General features: G+C 34.1%; 1 protein-coding gene across 3 annotated transcripts in view; it reads left to right on the top strand.

Annotated features, from left to right (window-relative positions):
- The window catches only part of LOC127719991 (uncharacterized), a 55,009-nt gene that overhangs the window by 25,754 nt on the left and 5,741 nt on the right, over nucleotides 1-23,514 (top strand). For 2 of the 3 annotated variants that reach the window (XM_052226402.1, XM_052226386.1), the window contains 8 exons: nucleotides 4,420-4,587; nucleotides 7,210-7,344; nucleotides 8,113-8,153; nucleotides 10,328-10,510; nucleotides 11,394-11,581; nucleotides 14,526-14,827; nucleotides 21,107-21,351; nucleotides 21,985-22,215. In XM_052226402.1, coding sequence (XP_052082362.1) covers nucleotides 4,420-4,587; nucleotides 7,210-7,344; nucleotides 8,113-8,153; nucleotides 10,328-10,510; nucleotides 11,394-11,581; nucleotides 14,526-14,827; nucleotides 21,107-21,351; nucleotides 21,985-22,215 — 1,493 coding nt within the window. The remainder of the gene's footprint in view (nucleotides 1-4,419; nucleotides 4,588-7,209; nucleotides 7,345-8,112; nucleotides 8,154-10,327; nucleotides 10,511-11,393; nucleotides 11,582-14,525; nucleotides 14,828-21,106; nucleotides 21,352-21,984; nucleotides 22,216-23,514) is intronic. The other variant, XM_052226391.1, reaches the window with a different exon arrangement.

Below are 23,514 nucleotides of genomic sequence, written 5' to 3'. Positions count from 1 at the left end.
ACATTTCTGATTTATAGTAATTGGGTTATAAGATTACAAGGTGAATTAACATAGAAATATATAGCTAAGTATGGTATTCTACAGTTTAAACTATTAAACATATTGAAATTAAAGACAACATGCAAGATTTACTGCAGAATTAGATGTATTAGTTTATTAAACGTCTACAGAATTTCTTATTTTGGAAGACTTTACAGGCCAATTGCTGTCAAATTCCTTGTTCACTGATTTGGCTCAAATTCCTATATTTGATTTAAAACATGCTTAAACATTTATCCAAATTGCAAAAAGTTAAAACAAACAATGAACAATGCATGGATTTGTTATAAAGTATCAGCATTTTGTGTATAATTTAGGCTAAACGTCATCTAAATTCACCATCAAGATGACCTCTGAAGAATGCAGATGGTCATATATCCCAATATAAAAATGATTATTAATTAAATCTGGAAATATGTAAATCATATTTTTACTTGTATAAGGATTTCTTGTGGGGCAAATCAGTCAACAAAATGGTTCTATATGGTGGCTCTCTTGTTTCAATTTTTAAAGTTGACATTATTTTTTTTAATAACTAAACATGCTTAGCATATTCAGTACCCATCTCCAGCTCAGGGTCAAATTGAGGTATGAATACTGATTTAAAATAGGTTGAATTATTGACTTGCAAGTTAATAACACATCAGCGTGTTTTGAGCTTATTTTGACAAAATTGAATCAAAATGACTGCTTAGATAGCAAAATATTCTTTCAAAATACAGCTGTTATAAGCGTTTGAAACAAAAGCATAACTTTTAATTTTTGTCTAAATTGTAAAGATAGAAGACAAAGAATAAGTATGAGCTTCAGTGTTATGCAATATGTATTTGTTGGCTTCACTTATTTCATATCAATGTTTTTTTTTCAAAAAAATATGCATGTGGCAGGTGGGTTAGACTCTAATCTTGACTTGGGTTGCCAGAATTCCTCCGGGCACTTCTGCTTCTTCCACCAATAAAAACTGGCCGCATATATAGAAACCACTGATTTTAAAAACATTAAATGCAGTACCGAATAAAGGCTTGTATAGTCCGCGGTTTTATTCTCTAAAATTGAACCTTCCAGACAGGGGTGGGGACTATAGAGTACAATAAGCAAGAAATAAGAGAAAAAAAATTCGAATTCGCGATGTTTGTTAACGTTCCCCCATGTTTGTTATTGACATTGTAGAGGGCATGCACTCTTATCATTTCCAAAACTAATAATTTTACCTCATCCATATTAATGTGTAATTTTTATTAAGTCTCCCAAACGAAGTTTGGAAAGACTTATTGTTTTTGCTCAGTTCTTATTATTAAGTCTCCCAAACGAAGTTTGGGAAGACTTATTGTTTTTGCTCAGTTCTTATTATTATTATTATTCTTCTTCTTCTTCCGCCGCTTTTAAATTTGAACTTGTCCGCACCCGTTCTCCAAAACCGCTTGTCAGATTAACGTAGGGTTTCACAATATGTTAGACTAACATGTCTAGTGGTGCAATCAGGGTTTTGTTTGTGCAATGGGGTTTATAAAGGGGTACTTTGAGGGGCAAAAAGAAAAGAGGGTTTTACTATAGAACCCTATGGGATTTTATTTTTTAAAATTTTCAAATGATTATAAATTGAAAACCGTTTGTGATAGACACAATCTTTTTAATTGAAAATGTTCTAAATGATAAAGCCCATTAAATGAAATACAGCATTAGTCCCCAGGGGTCACCCCCACCCCCTGCCATTTAAGAAAGTTCTAATACCTTGTAAGTGGTCAAGATCCCCACCCTAAACCATATATATTTTGGTTTGTTATGCTAAGATGGTTTGAATGATATACAGGATTAGTCCCCAGGGGTCATCCCGACCCCCTGCCATTTGAAAAAGTTCTAATATCTTGTAAATGGTCGAGATCCCCACCCCTAAACCATATATATTCTGGTTTGTCATGATAAAGCACATCAAATGTAATACAGGGTTAGTCCCCAGGGGTCACCCCACCCCCTGCCATTTAAGAAAGTTCTAATATCTTTTAAGTGGTCAAGATCCCCACCCCCTAAACCATATATATTCTGGTTTGTCATGCTAAGATGGTTTGAATGATATACAGGGTTAGTCCCCAGGGGTCATCCCGACCCCCTGCCATTTGAGAAAGTTCTAATATCTTGTAAATGGTCGAGATCCCCACCCCTAAACCATATATATTCTGGTTTGTCATGATAAAGCACATCAAATGAAAAACAGGGTTAGTCCCCAGGGGTCACCCCCACCCCCTGCCATTTAAGAAAGTTCTAATATCATGTAAGTGGTCAAGATCCCCACCCCTAAACCATATTTATTCTGGTTTGTCATGCTAAGATGGTTTGAATGATATACAGGGTTAGTCCCCAGGCGTCATCCCTACCCCCTGCCATTTGAGAAGGTTCTAATATCTGTAAATGGTCGAGATCCCCACCCTAAACCATATATATTCTGGTTTGTCATGATAAAGCACATCAAATGAAATACAGGGTTAGTCCCCAGGGGTCACCCCCACCCCCTGCCATTTAAGAAAGTTCTAATATCTTGTAAATGGTCAAGATCCCCACCCCTAAACCATATATATTCTGGTTTGTCATGCTAAGATGGTTTGAATGATATACAGGGTTAGTCTTCAGGGGTTATCCCGACCCCCTGCCATTTGAGAAAGTTCTAATATCTTGTAAATGGTCGAGATCCCCACCCCTAAACCATATATATTCTGGTTTGTCATGATAAAGCACATCATATGAAATACAGGGTTAGTCCCCAGGGGTCACCCCCACCCCCTGCCATTTAAGAAAGTTCTAATATCTTCTAAGTGGTCAAGATCCCCACCCCTAAACCATATATATTCTGGTTTGGCATGCTAAGATGGTTTGAATGATAAACAGGGTTAGTCCCCAGGGGTCATCCCGACCCCCTGCCATTTGAGAAAGTTCTAATATCTTGTAAATGGTCGAGATCCCCACCCCTAAACCATATATATTCTGGTTTGTCATGATAAAGCACTTCAAATGAAATACAGGGTTAATCCCCAGGGGTCACCCCCACCCCCTGCCATTTAAGAAAGTTCTAATATCTTCTAAGTGGTCAAGATCCCCACCCCTAAACCATATATATTCTGGTTTGTCATGATAAAGCACATCAAATGAAATACAGGGTTAGTCCCCAGGGGTCACCCCCACCCCCTGCCATTTGAGAAAGTTCTAATATCTTGTAAATGGTTGAGATCCCCACCCCTAAACCATATATATATTCCTATTTGTCATGTCTCGAACATTTGAATGATGTATACGGTCAGTCCCAAGGGGTCCCCCCCACCCCCAATGTTCTAATATTTTTTAAATGGTTGAGATCCCCACCCCTTAACCATATATATTCCTGTTCGTCATGTAATGAACATTTGAATGACGTATAGGGCCAGTCCCCAGGGGTTCCTCCCCACCCCCAATGTTCTAGTATCTTGTAAGTGGTCGAGATCCCCACCCCTAAACCATATATATTCTGGTTTGTCTTGCCAAGATGATTTGAATGATATACAAGGTTAGTCCCCAGGCATCACTTATGCATATAACTTTACTGGACCAAACCAATTTTCACTGGAAGTTGCCCAATGTCAGGTGACCCTGGGAATTACGAATTATGGGAGCTTCGTTTGGGAGACTTCGTAACAGCATCCTGTTACATTCATTTCTTGTTCATTATCAAATATAAACTGATAAATTCAAAAATTAAATGCTTCACTACAAATTTCTCCTTTCTTTTCACTGCATTTCTTAAAATAAACTGGAATCTGCTTGAATTTAACGGAACGAAAAAGTGTAAAAGTCAACAAGAAACCGGCTTACGATGTAAAAACTACAAAACGTATTCATTCCGTTTTGGTGTTTCATAACCACGCATGTGTTTTGTTATAGTTAAGATGCTTCAAACATTAATGTGATTGATATGTTAAACATTATTTTAATCAAGGATGGAACTGTTTTACTTTCAAAGTTGTATTCCAGTGATATCTATTAAGTACGGATAAGTACACTCTAACAGTATTTATTTTCATTTACCGGTACACGTGCTATTTGAACTTCCGGTTTAAAGATACACAAGTTTCTGAATTGTTTGTTTTTGTGATTTTGACTTATTTTAACACTCTTGAAGTGTTCTAGAATCATTTACAAGCATTTTAAACTTCTATCTGATGATGGAAAACAGGTTTTTCCATGAAAATACCGCAAATGACCACTCACAATTTGAAATTACCAGAGTTTCTATAGACATTTTCAGACAGTTACAAAAAGTTTTTTTACCTAAAATTTTGTGGCGAGAAGGGGGTGCGGACTATTTACCAGTGCGAACTATACAAGCCAGATTACGGTAATTCTTTTCTTTAACAGACTGGTAAAAGTGATGCTGAAAAGTATGGAATACAAGAATCTGGAAGCAGTGTTGACCCACCTCAAGAAAATTCCAATATAGCAGCTGAAGTAGATAGCACAAAGCAAGAACAAAAAGCCACTACAGATACAATGAATAATACAAATGCAGAGAATAGCAAACATGATGTATGCATAAACCATGACTTTTAAAAATCTAAATTCAAGAGAAAATTCACACAATGGGTTTGATCAGGACAGGCTGTAATTTTACAAAATGAAGAGGCAAAATGTTCTTCGTTATTATGTTCTCCTGAAACAATGTATTATTATTTTTTTTTAAATGTTTTAGGCTTCATGAACTCTTGCAATTTCTTGGTATCCATTGGCTTACAATGTTTTTGTAACTTTTTGCACATATTTTTTTGATTGGTGAATGTACGCTTTCTTTTTATTTAGAAAATTTTCTGGTGAGTCTCTCTAGACTTATGGGACATTTAACAGTCATATTATGTCCAGTTTGTTTTAATTTGTTGGTTTATGGATTTTTTATGTGAAAGATTGGAATCTGTAGGTTGTGAAAAAAAAATGTATAGAATTACAATTTAATTCAGCCTTATTACAATATTTGTGTTCTACTTTTTTGTCATTATTTCTTAAATTATAAAAACCAAATATTTTTTCTCAACTGTTTTAAACATAGAATGCATTACTAACTTACTTACTGCCCTGTACACCATTGGCTTGTAACGAAGATTTTCCACTTTTGTTTGTCAGTCGTTGGCAGCTTTCTGTAATGTGCCCCATGTCTGTTGATGTTGACCAGTCTCTGCCTCTACATCTCCTCCATGTCATTTTGGGTCTTCCTCTCTTTCTTTTACCTTCTTGGGTCCAGTGGAGTGCTATCTAATGAGATCATTATTCTCTTTCTTTAGGACATGTCCAATCCACCTCCAGTGTCTTCTCATTATAGTAGCGGCTATATCGTCTTGTTGGCATTTAGTGAGAAGGTTCTGGTTTGAGATTTTTTTGTGGCCGAAAGATTTGTAGAATCCTTCTGAGGCTTTTGGTATGGAATACATTAATGTTTGTTAGACATTTTACTTTGTCAAACATTCATTGAATTTTATAAACTTTGGCAAAGCTTTTTTGTCGAGCCTGCGACTTTTGTCACAGAAAGCTCGACATAGGGATCGTGATCCGGCGGCGGCGGCATTAGCTAACTTCTTAAAAGCTTTATATTTTAGAAGCTAGAAGACCTGGATTCTTCATACTTTGTAAATAGATGATATGAAGTTTCCTGTCTGTCATATGTCCATTGTCCTTGACCTCATTTTTATGGTTCATTGACTACTTGAAAAAAAGTCAACATTTTTTGTAATGTTTATTTCTTTCTTATTATGAGTAATAGGATAACTATATTTAGTATGTGCGTACCTTGCTAGGTCCTCATGCCTGTCAGACAATTTTCATTCGACCTCAACCTCATTTCATGGATCAGTGAACAAGGTTAAGTTTTTGTGGTCAAGTCCATATATCAGATACTATAAGCAGTAGGTCTACTATATTTAGTATATGGAATGATTGTAAGGTGTACATGTCCAACTGGTAGGTGTCATCTGACCTTGACCACATTTTCACGGTTCAGTGGTCAGAGTTTTGGTCTTTTTTCTTATACTGTATGCAATAGGTCAACTATATTTGGTGTATGGAAATATTTTATGATGTACATGTCAGTCTCGCAGGCTTTATTTGACCTTGACCTCATTTTCACAGTTCATTTCTCAGTGTTAAGTTTTTGTGTTTTGGTCTTTTTTTCTTCAACTATAAGCAATAGATCAACTATATTTGTTGTATGGGAGGATTGTAAGGTGTATATGTCTGTCTGGCAGGTATCATCTGACCTTGACCTCATTTTCATAGTTCATTGGTCAATGATAAGTTTTCATGGATAAGTTTGTTTCTTAGATACTATAAGCAATAGGTCAACTATATTTAATGCATACATTGATTGTAAAGTGTACATGTCTGTCTGGCATGGTTCATCTGACCTTGACCTCATTTTCATGGTTCATTGGTCAATGTTAAGTTTTCTTGGTTAAGACTGTTTCTTAGAAACTATAAGCAATAGGTCAACTATGTTTGGTTTATTGAATGATTGTAAGGTGTACATGTATTTCTCATTTGGTTTATCTGACCTTGACCTCATTTTCTTGGATCATGTTAAGTTTATGTGTTACTTGTAGGAAAGCTTTATATTAAGGACTATCAACATAAAATCAATGGTTAGTAAAGAAGGCGAGACAATTCAGCGTGTGCACTCTTGTTATAATTAAGAGATAATGTCCGAACCAAAATTTTGAATATGTATATTTGTTTTTCATTTTCCAGTATTTTACTTAGTTTTACTAAGATGAAATAATAGTTTGTGTGGTTAATATTTACAGAAAGTCTGAGATTAACATTTTTTTACATGATAAATTTGTAAATCTTCATGGATTATTATGAAACTTGGACAAAAGACAATCTTCAAGATCAGGAAATAGCATCTGAAGAACAAAATTTGATATTTGAAAAAAAATCTGTATTTCATTGATAAATGAACTTACTTTTTTCAGTCAACATTACACTTTTACACTGACAGTTGCAATATCAAATCCACAGAACCCTTAACAATATATTTTTTTGATAATTGATTCACATTTAGTATTAATAGTTTAAAAAATTTGTCTGCAGTTTGTTTTATATGTGCAATACCCTAATCATATGTTTATGTTTGATCTCATATCCACTCTTTGTTTATCTTTGAAGGTTTCTGAAAGTGATAAAAAGGAGATTGCAAGTTCAGAAGATAAGCCAGGAGATAATGATAATTCAAAAAGAATCACAAGATCAACTACAAAAGCAATGAAAGAAAAGGAAAATAAAGCAGGAAACAAAGAACAGGTGCAGATATGAGATAAATTAAATTTTTCTGATTTTCCTGAATAACTGTAAGTGTCGGGTTCTCAAAATAAATTTTCCAAAAGGACAAGTTTTATGGAACAATTTAGTGCCATAAAGCAAATACTTTTGTTACATTTTTCTCTGGAACTGTAGTACAGAATGGCTTCATACTTGGTAAGAAGATAACTTGACCTTGATAAGTTGTCAGGTGCTTATAATGGTCTGATCTGTTAATCATCTTACTTGCTGCTTGCCAATACTTTGATTTTTATTAATATATTTAATAATATTTTATAACACCTTTTTCCATACTTGGTCTGCAGCTTGGCAGCGATGACTAATAATGTCGACTCTACCTGCTTCTGGCTATCATATACTTTAAATTACAAGGAATGCATGTATTGCTTAGTAAGACAACTCCTGCAACTTCTTTTAATTGTGAAGACCAACATTCTTTATATTTTCTATTCCTGATGATTCCTGATGATTCATTATTAGATGTTTGATACCAATTTTCATGGATTACCATGGTAAAGATGAACTATGAATTTAAATGTTCAACAAAGTAAAAATTTTCTTGAGGCTTGCATGTAGACTTTGACAAAACCACTGATCAAATATCCACAAAAAATGGTACCCATGAAATAAATGAATCCGCAGTTTATATGTGAGCAGTGCAGCCTTTTGAAAATAAGCAGACGCAATTTCTCGAGTCTCCCTACTTCAGATTTTATCTGATTAATTATGTGTGTCGCTTATTTTTTCTAGGAGAGTGAGAAAACAGCTCCAAAGAATGGAACAGATGCAAGGTATTTATTTTATATAGATAAGCCAACAAAACTTAAATAATCTCGTTATTCTCTACCCTGACAGAATTTGATTTATTCCATTAATTGCTACTTTACTTTTAGGTTAAAGTTCAAATCATTTGAAGGAAGAATCGGAGGAATGATATTTTTTAGTGTTCACATTTAAAATGAATTTAAGAATTGATATTTTCTTACCTTGACTTATTAATATAGTGTAAGAACACTTGCCATGCTTTTTTTTACCTGAAAATCATGCAGTTAGATTTAAGTACACTTTACTAAATACTGTAAACTTTAACTGTTATTATATTCCATAGTTGCTTTTTAGCTCACCTGGCCCGAAGGGCCAAGTGAGCTTTTCTCATCACTTGGCGTCCGCCATCCGGCGTTGTCCGGCGTCATCCGTCGTCGTCGTTAACTTTTTACATTTTGAACTTCTTCTAGAGAACCACTGAATGGAATGAAACCAAATATGGCATGAATGTTCCTTATGAGGTGTTGACCAAGTGTTGTTACTTTGTAGCGGATCCATCATCCAAGATGGCCGCCAGCGGGGGACTTAGTTTAACATAGGACCCTATGGGAAATACATACAAATGTCTTCTTTTAGAGAACCACTGAATGGAATGACACCAAACATGGCATGAATGTTCCTTATGAGGTGCTGACCAAGTGCTGTTACTTTGAAGCTGATCCATTATCCAAGATGGCCGCCAGCGGGGGACTTAGTTTAACATAGGACCCTATTGGAAATACATACAAATGTCTTCTTTTAGAGAACCACTGAATGGAATGAAACCAAACATGGCATGAATGTTCCTCTTGAGGTGCTGACCAAGTGTTGTTACTTTGAAGCCAATCCATAATCCAAGATGGCCGCCAATGGGGGTCTTAGTTTAACATGGGACCCTATGGGAAATACATACAAACGTCTTCTTTTAGAGAACCACTGAATGGAATGAAACCAAACATGGCATGCATGTTCCTTATGAGGTGCTGACAAAGTGTTGTTACTATGAAGCCGATCCATAATCCAAGATGGCCACCAGCGGGGGACTTAGTTTAACATAGGACCCTACGGGAAATACATACAAATGTCTTCTTTTAGAGAACGACTGAATGGAATGAAACTAAACATGGCATGAACGCTCCTTATGAGGTGCTGACCAAGTGTTGTTATTTTGAAGCTGATCCATCATCCAAGATGGCCGCCAGCGGGGGACTTAGTTTAACATAGGACCCTATTGGAAATACATACAAATGTCTTCTTTTAGAGAACCACTGAATGCAATGAAACCAAACATGGCATGAATGTTCCTTATGAGGTGCTGTCAAGTGTTGTTACTATGAAGCCGATCCATAATCTAAGATGGCCGCCAGCGGAGGACTTAGTTTAACATAGGACCCTATGAGAAATACATACAAATGTTTTCTTTTAGAGAACCATTGAATGGAATGAAACCAAACATGGCATGCATGTTCCTTTTGAGGTGCTGACCAAGTGTTTTAACTTTGAAGCTGATCCTTCATCCACGATGGCTGCCAGATGGGGACAATGTTTAACAAAGGACCCTATGGACAATACATACAAATGTCTTCTTTTAGAGAACCACATACTGAATGGATTGAAACCAAACATGGCATGAATGTTCCTTATGAGGTGCTGACTAAGTGTTGTTACTTTGAAGCTGATCCTTCATCCATGATGGCCGCCAATGGGGGGACTTCCTTTAACATAAGACCCTATGGGAAATACATACAAATGCTTCTTCTAGAGGTGCACTGAATGGAATGAAACCAAAATATGGCATAAATGTTTCTTATGAGGTGCTGATTAAGTGTTGCTACTTTGTTGCCGATTTACTTTTCAAGAGGGCCACCAGGATTTTTTATCAAATTACAGGACCAATATTAAACCAAATTTGGCCTCACTCATTATTAGGGTATCTGTTATGATTTTAATCTATATTTACATGATTTCCAAAACCAAAGTAGAATCAGGTGAGCGACACAGGCTCTTGAGAGCCTCTAGTTTTATTAAGTTAGAAAATCAAGCTAGATTGTTGAATATTAATAAAGATAACTCTATAACCTTTCATGTAAATCTCCTTTTTCATTTTATTGCATAAAAAGATTCCCAAGTTTCAGTGTTTGCATATTTCTTTATTTGATAGGTCCGTAGAAAGCCACCCAAACAAAGGACTAGGAAAAGCAACAAATTCTTCATCTTTTGATGTTTTCTTTCATGCCATAATTCATTCATCAATTTATGATGATAGCTGTACTGCTTATATAAGATTTTCCTTGAATAGGCTTGGTGGATGGGCTAGCAGGAAACATGAATTGTTTCCAGTAAAGTAAGTATAATATCATAGGATATGACTTTATCATTTTTATACAGAAAACAATGAATATCAAATGAAAAAATAGTGTTGGCTAGATAAGACATATAGATTCTATATCGGTAAACATTAAAATTGAGAATGGAAATGGGGAATGTGTCAAAGAGACAACAACCCGACCATAGAGCAGACTTGAATTTTTAAGTAACTTTCTCGGATAGATAAATATGGTATTCAACAGATTAAAGTTGAAGAACATGTTTCTCTAATGAAATAATTAAAAATGCTAAATGTGATGTTCAGAATGGATATGGCAGGGTATTATACTGTGGATTCATTTATTTTCGTGGGTACTAATTTTCGTGGCTTAAGGAAAACTAATATGTTCGTGGATTTTTAATTTCATGGTTTTTTCCCGAATTCTGCATACAAGCCTATATACAATTTGTAATTCGTCGAACATTTAATTTCGTGGTTCACTTGTACCCACGAAATCCACGAAAATTGGTATCCAACGAATAATAATGAATCCACAGTATGAGAGAAATTTGAATAATGTGGTTTATCAAATTTTATCAAATTGGTTAGAAGCATACCGTACACAACTATAGAGAAATATAGAAAACCATACATTGTCTCTGATTAGAAAAAAAAATGGTATGAGTCTTACTACAGTATAAAATGTTCATTTATTTGATTGTTACAAATAAATGATATATACTGTATGGCATTAGTATCTGACTTTTTAGCCTCCTAAAAGAATACTCTTAAAATTCTATAACTAAATACAAACCCTGGAAATGAATACTGTTGAATTTTATCTTAAAGTAAACTTCAAAAAATTACAGGTTTTCTTTCATGATATAAACTGGTTTCAATTTTTAATGCTTGATTTCAGGAAACTTTCAAATGGAAGTTACGAAGTTGAAAGATTGATTCATATTCCAAGGGATTATTTGTCAACCTCTATTGCCTACAGTTACTTTGTAGTTTCTGGGAACACAGACATGATGGAGTACATTTATAACACCAGTGACAATATAAGATATCTATATGTAAAACCAGATGAACTGAAAAATACTGATGGTAAATTCATTAAATTAGATAAAGGAAAAGAAATATTGTGTGGATTCTACAAGATATTAATATTCCCAAGATCTGTTTTTAAAGAAAGAACACTTTTATTGGTAGTCTTCTTTAGGCTATTTGCTGAACAATCCTTATTTATGAGTTTAATTAAGGACTGGCATATGGTAGCTATATAGTTCATCTATGATCTACATTCTTAGTTGAATATCAGCTGCTTGCATTCTCTTAACCTTTGATTATCAATAATCTGACCACAGTCTATTGAATCAACCAATGTTGTGTTTGTCTGCCTAGTAGGAAATAAAACATTTCCTGTAATTTTTAGCGCACTTTGCCTAAAAAGCCATGGTATTTTTTGCCATCACTCAGTGTCCATCTGTCATCTTAAACTTTTTAAAAGATTTTCTCATCTGAAACTACTGAGCAGAATGTTTGATTGCAGCTGTTGCTAAAATATAAAACAGGGTGAAAATACAGTTTTTTGCTTATATTTCAAAAACCGAAGTAGTAAGAGCAAATCTGAAACCTATTTGAATGATCAACAGGTCGATTCTATCTCCAGCAGAATTTTCAGAAATCAGACAACCCGTTTTAGAGTTCTTTCCTCTTAAAAGTAAATTTTTTACAAATTTCACAGTTTTTATACGTATGACGTTAACGTTGGCTTATTTTAATTTAATTTTAGGAATTAGGGGCCAAAAAGGGGCAAAAAACAAGCATTTTTCTAGTTTCAGGACAATAATTTGTGTGTAAGTGTATGGATCTTTATGAAATTGTACTACAAGGTTTCATATCACAAACGGAAAGCTGGGTTTGAATTTGGGGGTAATTGCCCTAAACGTTTAGGAATTTGGGGCCAAAAAGGAGACTATAAACAAGCATTTTTCTAGTTTCCAGACAATAACTTGTGTTCAAGTGTATGGATTTCTCTGAAATTGTACTGCAAGGTACCATACCACAAAGGGAAGGCTGGGTTTGAGTTTGGGGGTGATGAATCAGAAGGGGGTTCAAAAAATTTGGGGGAGGGATTTTTATTTCCTTTTATTTCCTTTTTTTTTTCTTTAAAATTTTCCATTTTAAATTGGTTATTTCTGATTTATATATAAAAGCAAATAATAATGATATGGTTTGAATAGGTAAATTAAAAAATTTTAAGTTCTTAGACCACATTCATTCTGTGTCAGAAACCTATTCTGGGTCAAATATTTAATCACAATCCAAATTCAGTGCTGTATCAAGCTTGAATGTTGTGTCCATACTTGTCCCAACTGTTCAGGGTTTGACCTCTGCGGTCGTATCAAGCTGCGCCCAGACGAGCATTTTATTTTGGTATTATCTTTGAAACTACAACAGATAAAAGAAAATTTATCGGTGAAAATTACCAGAACAATAAGATCTACAAATAGGTCAACTGGCAGAAGTCATCAAATGACCCCTTTTAGGCCAGGAGTTGTTGCCTATAAAAAAATATTGCAGAAACTTTAATAGACAGAAAATGTAAAAGCAAAATTATTAATTAAAATAACAGTAATAATAAAGGCATGACAAAGTTCAGAGGTACATTTTGAAGTAAATATCAACTGGTTGCCTACCAATGTACCCTTAATGAACTGCCCATTGGTAATAGCATGTGGTTAAAGTACTTGTATCTCGACTTCAAAAGTGTGTTTGTGTTTGAGAAAGTTTTAAAACAATATTTTTTAATTTATTTTCTGATAAACATGGCGCAAACCAAGGAGCTGTAAACGGTCATATTTGTCGGACATTACCTCATCGGCAACCTGTTTGACCGAAATGGCAGATTTGGATCTAGGTCTCAAAATATTTTTTACAGAAATAAATTTGGTCATTTCATTGAGATCAGAGTTTTTTAATATATGCCTTTTCATTTTTCAAGGTTTTTCTGGTATTAAATCTGCTACTCCTAATGACCCTTTTTATTCCTCCAGCAGATCTCTAATAAATTTTTGCCTGTGCTCTCATAGCTGACAGTAGTGATTAAGTTAAGAACTACGATTACAAATGTATAAAGAAATTCGAAATCAGTATTTGTCAAGACAAGCTTCTTCTTTATCTAATGACTTTTCAGCAAAAACAATACCAATTCTGATTTAAAAATTTAAACTTTTATTAAATTATGTGGAAAAAAGTTAATTCTCAACAAGTCAAACATGTGCTTTATTTAGTATACAATACTCATGCGTGCAAGTGTCTTCACCAGATTCAACACTTTAAAATTGTAAGATGCAAAATGGTTTTATGCCAAAATAAATGATGGAAGCTTTTATCAGTCATATTCAAACAATTTTATAGGTAATAAATATAAAATAGGATTATTTCCTGCCATTTGATAATTGTAATTTATGATTAACTTGAAACTTCCTGTTTATATTTTGTCTCTCAAAATCGAAAGTAGGGTGGTTAAATATACAATTTTAAGTTATTAAAATGATTTCAATTTAAAACAGTTGTATTCCAAAAATCCTTCTTGAACTTTTTTTAGCATAGCGGCAAGAAGTTTCATGAAGTAAATGCAGCAAAACTGTCAATATAACTTCTTTGATGCTGTGAATCTAGTATGAATTCGACAGTTTGAAAAAAGACCTAAAGTCATTTCCAGTTGCCCGAAATTGTGTGAAAAAATTTCTAAATCCTTGATGCAAAGGTCAAACTTATATATTATGTTCATGTTATTTGTAAGTAAATTTTATATAATTGGTGTAATAACTTTTATAGTTGACTATGCGGTATGGGTTTTGCTCATTTGTTGAAGGCTTTACGGTGACCTATAATGGTTAATTTCTATGTCATTTGGTCTCTTGTGGAGAGTTGTCAATCATACCACATCTTCTTATCTTTATATTAATTGTTGAAAGACCTGGAATCAAAAATTCACAAAGTCTACTTTTAAGATGTTTATCCTGAAATTTTTATCTTTTAGGTAAATTACAAAAATATGACGGTGTTGTAAGAGGACTAGAAGTTAAGGAAGGAATGGCTGATTTTTTTTGGCGTTATACTGGGATAGAAGGAAAATTGTACAGAAAGGAACTTTATCAAGATGCTCGCCTGTCAATTGATGTTTTTTTACCTGAATGGCAGTCAGCAAAAGGTTCAGCATCGGGATGTTGTGGTGAAGCGATGATAATGCAGATTAGATTGGTTCATCAAAGTCTAGAAAAAATTTACTGCAACCTTATGAAAGCTGTATGGCAAAAGAATTTAATGCAGTTATTCAGAGAAGTAGGCTTTAATTTTTGATTTTTCAGAAAATGTAATATACAAATGTAGATCTAGAAAGACTAATCAAAAAGTGGTTAAAAGATTGAACTGTATCATCGTAGGATTTGTAGCCCTTCTGAAAAGCAAGTTATTGTCTTAAACTGTTGATATCTTTATAAGTATGGTATTATGACAGATTTTTGTCGAGCCTGCGACTTTTGTCGCTGAAAGCTCGACATAGGGATAGTGATCCGGCTGCGGCTACGGCAGCGGCGGCGGCGTTAACTAACTTCTTAAAAGCTTTAAATTTTAGAAGGTGGAAGATCTGGATGCTTCATACTTTGTATATGGATGCCTCATGTTACGAAGTTTCTGTCAGTCACATGTCCAATGCCCTTGACCTCATTTTCATGGATCAGTGAATACTTGAAAAAAAGATTTTTTGAAATGTTAAATTCTCTCTTATTATAAGTAATAGGATAACTATATTTGGTATGTGCATACCTTGCAAGGTCCTCATGCCCGTCAGACAATTTTCATTTGACCTCCACCTCATTTCATGGATCAGTGAACAAGGTTAAGTTTTCGTGGTCAAGTCCATATATCAGATACTATAAGCAGTAGGTCTACTATATTTGGTATATGGAATGATTGTAAGGTGTACATGTCCAACTGGTAGGTGTCATCTGACCTTGACCTCATTTTCATGGTTCAGTGGTTATAGTTAAGTTTTTGTGTTTTGGTCTGTTTTTCTTATACTGTATGCAATAGGTCTACTATATTTGGTGTATGGAATGATTGTAAGGTGTACATGTCTAGCTGGCAGGTGTCATCTGACCTTGACCTCATTTTCATGGTTCAGTGGTTATAGTTAAGTTTTTGTGTTTTGGTCTGTTTTTCTTATACTGTATGCAATAGGTCTACTATATTTGGTGTATGGAATGATTGTAAGGTGTACATGTCTAGCTGGCAGGTGTCATCTGACCTTGACCTCATTTTCATGGTTCAGTGGTCAAAGTTAAGTTTTTGAGTTTTGGTCTTTTTTTCTAATACTGTATGCAATAGGTCTACTATATTTGGTGTATGGAATAATTGTAAGGTGTACATGTCTAGCTGGCAGGTGTCATCTGACCTTGACCTCATTTTCATGGTTCAGTGGTCAAAGTTAAGTTTTTGAGTTTTGGTCTTTTTTTCTAATACTGTATGCAATAGGTCTACTATATTTGGTGTATGGAATAATTGTAAGGTGTACATGTCTAGCTGGCAGGTGTCATCTGACCTTGACCTCATTTTCATGGTTCAGTGGTCAAAGTTAAGTTTTTGAGTTTTGGTCTTTTTTTCTAAAACTATATGCAATAGTTCAACTATATTTGGTGTATGGAAATATTTGATGATCTAAATGTCAGTCATGCAGGTTTTATTTGACCTTGACCTCATTTTCAAGGTTCATTGCTCAGTGTTGTTTTTGTGTTTTGGTCTGTTTTTATACGACCGCAAAAATTAAAAAATTTTTGGTCGTATATTGGTATGACGTTGGCGTCGTCGTCCGGCGTCGTCCAAAGACACATTGGTTTTCGCACTCTAACTTTAGTTTAAGTGAATGGATCTCCATGAAATTTTACCATAAGGTTCAATACCACGAAAGGAAGGTTGGGATTGATTTTGGGGGTTATGGTACCAACAGTTAAGGAATTAGGGGCCAAAAAGGGGCCAAAAATAAGCATTTTTGTAACTTCCAGACAATAACTTGTGTGTAAGTGTATGGATCTCTCTGACATTGTACCACAAGTTTCCATATCACAAAGGGAAGGCTGTAATTGATTTTGGGGGTAATTGCCTCAAAATTTTAGGAATTAGGGGCCAAAGAAGGGGCAAAAAACAAGCATTTTTCTAGTTTCATGACAATAACTTGTGTGTAAGTGTTTGGATATTTCTGAAATTGTACTACAAGGTTCCATATCACAAAGGGAAAGCTGGAATTGAGTTTGGGGGTAATTGCCCGAAACGTTTAGGAATTGGGGGCCAAAAAGGGGCCAAAAACAAGCATTTTTCTAGTTTCCAGACAATAACTTGTGTTCAAGTGTATGGATCTCTCTGAAATTGTACTGCAAGGTACCATACCACAAAGGGAAGGCTGGGATTGAGTTTCGGGGTGATGAATCATAAGGGGGTTCAAAAAATTTGGGGGGGGGATTTTTTTTCTTTCTTTTTTTTTCTTTTTTTCCTTTTTTTTTTCTTTTAAAATTTTCCATTTTAAGTTGGTTATTTCTGATTTATATTTAAAAGCAAATAATAATGATATGGTAGGAGATACACACAAAACAGGATGTGTAAATTATTATATAATAAGTATTGTGCAATAGCAAGAAATTTTCAATTGCACAGTATTGCACAATAGCAAGAAATCTTCAATTGCACAGTATTGCGCAATAGCAAGAAATCTTCAATTGCACAGTATTGCGCAATAGCAAGAAATATCCAATAGCACAATATTGTGCAATAGCAAGAAATTGTCAATTGTACAGTATTGCGCAATAGCAAGAAATATTCAATTGCACAGTATTGTGCAAAAGAAGATACTTCGTATAAATTGCTTATTTCTTGATCAATTTCAATGGGGTTTTATTCTTGAATTCTTGGGGTTCTTTAATATGCTGAATCTAACCGTGTATTAAGTTTTTGGATTTTGGGCCCCGTTTTTAAATTGGTCCACATTGAGGTCCAAAGGGTCCAAAATTTAACTTTGTTTGATTTCATCAAAAATTGAATTATTGGGGTTCTTTGATATGCCGAATCTAACCGTGTATTTAGATTCTTAATTTTTGGTTCCGTTTTCAAATTGGTCTACATTAAGGTCCAAAGGGTCCAAAATTAAACTTAGTTTGATTTTAACAAAAATTGAATTTTTAGGGTTATTTGATATGCTGAATCTAAACATGTATTTAGATTTTTTATTATGGGCCCAGTTTTCAAGTTGGTCCAAAATGGGGTCCAAAATTAAACTTTGTTTGATTTCAACAAAAATTGAATATATGGGGTTCTTTGATATGCTGAATCTAACGATGTATTTAGATTTTTGATTTTTGGGCCCCGTTATCAATTTTGTCCACATTGAGGTCAAAAGGGTCCAAAATTAAACTTTGTTTGATTTCATCAAAAATTGAATTCTTGGGGTTCTTTGATATGCTGAATCTAACCATGTATTTAGATTTTGGATATTGGACCATAATAGGTGAATGTCCAATTTAAAATTTTTAATTTCTTAGACCACATTCATTCTGTGTCAGAAACCTATGCTGTGTCAAATATTTAATCACAATCCAAATTCAGAGCTGTATCAAGCTTGTATGTTGTGTCCATACTTGCCCCAACTGTTCAGGGTTCGACCTCTGCGGTCGTATCAAGCTGCGCCCTGCGGAGCATTTTATTCTTAAACTATAAGCAATAGGTCAACTACATTTGTTGTATGGAAGAATTGTTAGCTGTACATGCCTGCCTAGCATGGTTCATCTGACCTTGACCTCAATTACTTGGTTCATTGGTCAATGTTTAGTTTACTTGGTTAATGTTAAGTTTATGTGACAGTTGTAATAAAGCTATATTTAGGACTATCAACATAATATCAATGATTAGTAAAGAAGGCGAGACATTTCAGCGTGTGCACTCTTGTTATAATATTTATTGATTCTCAATGACCTTTTTTGTCTCGCCTTGACAGAGTCAAAAAGCGAGACATAGGTATGCTGTTCCAGTGGCGTCAACAATGTATTAGTTTGTGATTAGGTCCAGTTTGTGGTGAACCACTAGCGGTAGGTCAATGATATTTGGTATGCATTTGTATTAGCATTGGCACATCTCATTTCCATGGTTATTATTTGGCCCTGCCCCCTCAGTCATGGTCTATTGACTTTGAAACCTTTCCTTAGTTTACATGTATTAGTTTGTGATTAGGTCAGTTTATGGGGAACCACTAGTAGTAGGTCAATGATATTTGGTATTTGGCAATTTATTGGCATTTGCAAGTCTCATTTCTATGGAGATTATATAGCCCCACCCCCTCATCATGGTTCATTGACTTTGAAACTTTTACATAGTTTACAAGTTAATGTTTGTGTTTAGATTTGTTTAAAGGGAATGACTTATGAAAAGTCAATGGTATTTGGTATGCATTTGTATTAGCATTGACACATCTCATTTCCATGCAGATTGTTTAGCCATGTACCTTCAGTCATGGTTCATTGACTTTGAATATTTGCATAACTTACATGTTAAAGTATTGCTATTTTAATTTCAACATTTGCATTATCAAATTACAAATAGGCGAGACATATCTCTGTGTCAACAGTTTATTTAAATCATTTGAACTTACATAGAATGGCTCAGTAAACCAATGTTCTTGACAGTTAAATTGCATTTCTAGCTATATTTTTTTTGTTTTAGAATCTCAAAAATGAAATATCCTCTTTTTTTGCATTTCAACTCTTTGATGTAGTAGCTACACTTCTATGGTCTTTTTTTGGCTTTGAGTACGCTTCAGTAGGCTTTGTTTAAGCTTCAGAAGGCTTTGTGTACGCTTCAGTAGAATTTGTGTACGCTTCATAATTGTTTAAGTTTTGAAAATAAAGATTTTCATGGTTGGAAATATGACTGTTTTAGGTATTATTGAAGAAATCATGTATTAATAGACCAATTTTGAGTTCTTTTTAATCAATGAGTTGCACAGATTCAATCAACTCTTACTGACGTGATAATATAGTAATTTTTGTTACCTTGGAAATAGACTGAAAAATGCATGAATGTGAAAGTTGTTTTAAAATTCTGGAATTCAAAACAGCAGCTTCCCTTAGTTAGAGACAGGTAGATTGAAAATCTTATGCTGATTGCTATCAAATGCAATCCACTGATAAAAAATAGTAGCATTAGAGTTGAACATAATATTTTTAAGGAATTAGTACAAATTATGCAAACTGATATTTCAATATATAAGCCACATTGTACAGATAATTGTGTTTTCTGACAGTGTTTAGGCATCACCACTGTCAGCTCACATCCTTGTCATCCATATTGTTCTTGTTACACTTTTAATCCCTGGAAACTGCTTGATAGAATTCCATCAATCTTGCACAGACTTTGAAATTGTACATCTGCTTTATCATTTTTTTATTTGAAAGATTTTTAGGGTTTCTCCTACATAAATCTCTCTATTACTGAAAAATTATTACACCAGGGTTTTTGATATCACAAACTAGTCAAAACATTTACTAAATTTTATCATCGGTACAAGGACATCATTCGTAAATATAAATCAACATGCAGACATCTTATACGTTCAGGTATTTCACATCCAATATTTTATGGTAATATTGTTTACAAAGCACAAAAATGTCCGTCGGCATTCACCTCAAACGCTAACCAAACCTTTAAACAGACTTATTGGGAAGGGATATAGTTACGATGCTGTTGTCAAGTCATTAAGGATTGCATATTTTGGTATTAATATTGATTCACTCATAGGGTCTTTGCACACTTTGAAAAATACACACATTTATTCTAAAACCAGTTGTTGGCATGATACGGGTTATGTTCTTCTCATATATTTTATGATGGTATGATACTAAACCCCTAATGGGAGGGATTGTGCATGATTATCATATGATGGATGAAGACATAATCTTTCAATCAGTTTAATTGAGGTCTGGAGCTGGCATGTCAGTAAGTGCTAGTAGTCCTTTGTTCATTTATGTATCATTGTCATTTTGCTTAGTTTCTTTTGTTACCTATTCTGACATCGGACTCAGACTTCTTTTAAACTGAGTTTTACTGTGCGTATTGCTATGTGTTTCTTTATTCTACATTGGCTAGAGGTATAAGGGAAGGGTTGAGATCTCTCAAAACATGTTTAACCCTGCCGCATTTTTGCACCTGTCCCAAGTCAGGAGCCTCTGGCCTTTTGTTAGTCTTGTATGTTTTTTAATTTTAGTTCATTTATATGTTTTGAAGTTTAGTGTGACATCCATTTTCACTGAACTAGTACACAATTTAATTAGGGGTCAGCTGAGGACCACCTCCGGGTACGGGATTTTCTTGCTGCATTGAAGACCCTTTGGTGGCCTTCGGCTGTTGTCTGCTTTTTGGTCGGGTTGGTGTCTCTTTGACATATTCCCCATTTCCATTCTCAATTTTATAAACATAGACAATTACTATTTCTACTCATATTTATTGTAGACAGCAGACGACACACTCTTCCTTGGATGACTCAAACATTTTTTAATCACTAGTTGATTATTCTATATATTGCAGGCTCTGACAAAAAGTTTGGAACCATTATGGCAAGAATTTATAGACAAGAAAGAATTTTGCAAAGAAGACAAACAGAAAATTATACTAAATGCAATAGCTGTTGCATATTTATTTAGAGAATATGACCTCACAGTGAGCTTTGATGAAGGAAGCGCACTTTGCCAAGCCTTACTGCCCGAATATGAAGAAGATGGAAAACAGTATGAGATTGAAAACTTGAAAGAAGAGATGCCTCAAACATTTCAGTGAGTTTTTACTTAAGAAGAAATAATATTTCAGAAACTAAAAAGTGAGTTTAAGCTTTGTGAACATCAATCTTAATAGATTACATTCATCTTGCAGTAATTTAATGTGTCCTATAGAATCAAGTTTTTTGCATGCTGATGAATCTGCTGAATATTCAAAAATATATAGGGTACATATCGGTACTTCCTTATATAATTGGGAGTCATTTCTTTTCAATCCTGCTTCAATATGATTTGTTTTTTTAGCTAAGTCTTTCAAGCCATTCTCTAGTGCCAGAAGTTGTGGATTCGATTATCAGGCTGATCAAACAAACAAAAATTGCTAAATAAGCAGCTTATGTAAATAAAATGACAGCATTGAACTTATCTTTAATGTCTGCTTGTATAAAAATGGAATAAAAACTGTTAATGTAAATTAATTTTTAAAATGAAACATCAAACAAAAGTATTTAAATTGTCATTTCTGTCACTTAAATAATTTGAGGAATTTTGTGTTCATCTAATAGTAGGTACAGCTACTAAACAACTCATATTTACCAAAATAGACTTGTACAAATCTTTGATGGGATCATGCCAAAACTGTATATACTGAATATGTAGATGAGATTAGTTTTAGTTTTTTCTTTCTTTCAGCTTGATACCAAAAGTAATTGTGCACTTTACAGGCGTTCTTATCAATTATTTGGATCCGAGTTGGTTGTATTGTATGCCGCTGGTTCACTTTATGTACAGCCAATCTTTGACTGGAGAAAAACCAAACGAAAGTGTAGAGCATGATTCTGATAAACCTGTGTGGTGGGGAATTGCATATCAAGACCATTATAGCTTTGATCTCAAAAAGTTTAAACAGAAACACATTCAAGAGTAAGTATTATTTTGTATTAAGCAAGACTGTCAGTGGATCGTTTCATCATCAAGTCAACTGTTTTTACTTTGCCATCACTTGGCGTCCACGTCTTCATCCCTCCGGTGTAAACTATTTCAAACATCTTCTCCTCTGAAACTACTGAACCAATTCCAACCAAACTTAAGCTAAATGATTCTTAGGGTATCTAGAATAAAGTTTGTGTTTTATTTTCTGTTTTGTCAAAAAAACATGGCCACCTAGGCTAAAAATAGAACATAGGGGTAAAATGCAGTTTTTGGCTTATATCTAAAAAATTAAAGCATTTAGAGCAAATCTGACGGGGTAAAAATGTTCATTATATATATATATAATTAGGTCAAGTTCTATCAGCCGTTAAATTTTCAGATGAATCGAACACCCCATTGTTGGGTTGCTGTCACTAAATTGGTAATTTTAAGGAAATTTTGCAGTTTTTGGTTATTATCTTGAATATTGTTATAGATAAAGATAAACTGTAAACAGCGAAAATGTTCAACTACGAAAGATCTACAAACCAGTTTTTATATGACCAAAATTGTCAATTGACCCCTTAAGGAGTTATTGCCCTTTAAGGACAATTTTACACAATTTGTTTATCATGTTTTCTAACTTTAAAAACTCTTCTTCTCTGAAAATACTGACCCAAATCAAACCAAACAAATCAATGATTCTTAGGTTATCTAGAATAAAGTTTGTGTTTTATTTTCTGTTTCCTCAGAAAACATGGCCGACATGGCTAAAAATAGAACATAGGGGTAAAATGCAGTTTTTGACTTGTATCTCAAAAACTAAAGCATTTAGAGCAAATCAGACAAGAAATTAAAGTATTCATTAGGTCAAGGTCTACCTTCCCTGAATCTATCAGCCAAATCAGGTATCTGATTGTTAGGTTATTGCCCCTGAATTGATGATTTTAACGAAATTTTGCAGTTTTTGGTTATTATCTTGAATATTATTATAGATAAAGATAAACTATAAACAGCAACAATGTTCAGCAAAGTAAGATCTACAAAGAAGATTATATGACCAAAATTGTCAATTGACCCCTTAAGGAGTTATTGTCCTTTAAAGACAATGTTTCACAATTTGTTCATCTAGTTTGCTTACTTTAAAAAATCTTCTCCTTTGAAACTGCTGAATCTATTTCAGCCAAACTTGGGCTGAATGAGTTTCAGAGTATCTAGTATAAATTTTGTATTTTATTTCCATGTACGTCAAGAAACATAGCCACTATGGCTAAAATGGAACATAGGGGAAAAATGCATTTTTTTGCTTTT

Source organism: Mytilus californianus, unplaced genomic scaffold (genome assembly GCF_021869535.1).
Source record: "Mytilus californianus isolate M0D057914Y unplaced genomic scaffold, xbMytCali1.0.p SCAF_1, whole genome shotgun sequence".
Taxonomy (NCBI): Eukaryota; Metazoa; Mollusca; class Bivalvia; order Mytilida; family Mytilidae; genus Mytilus; species Mytilus californianus.
The sequence above is the reverse complement of the archived record's forward strand: the minus strand, read 5'-3'. Positions and strand labels throughout refer to the sequence as shown.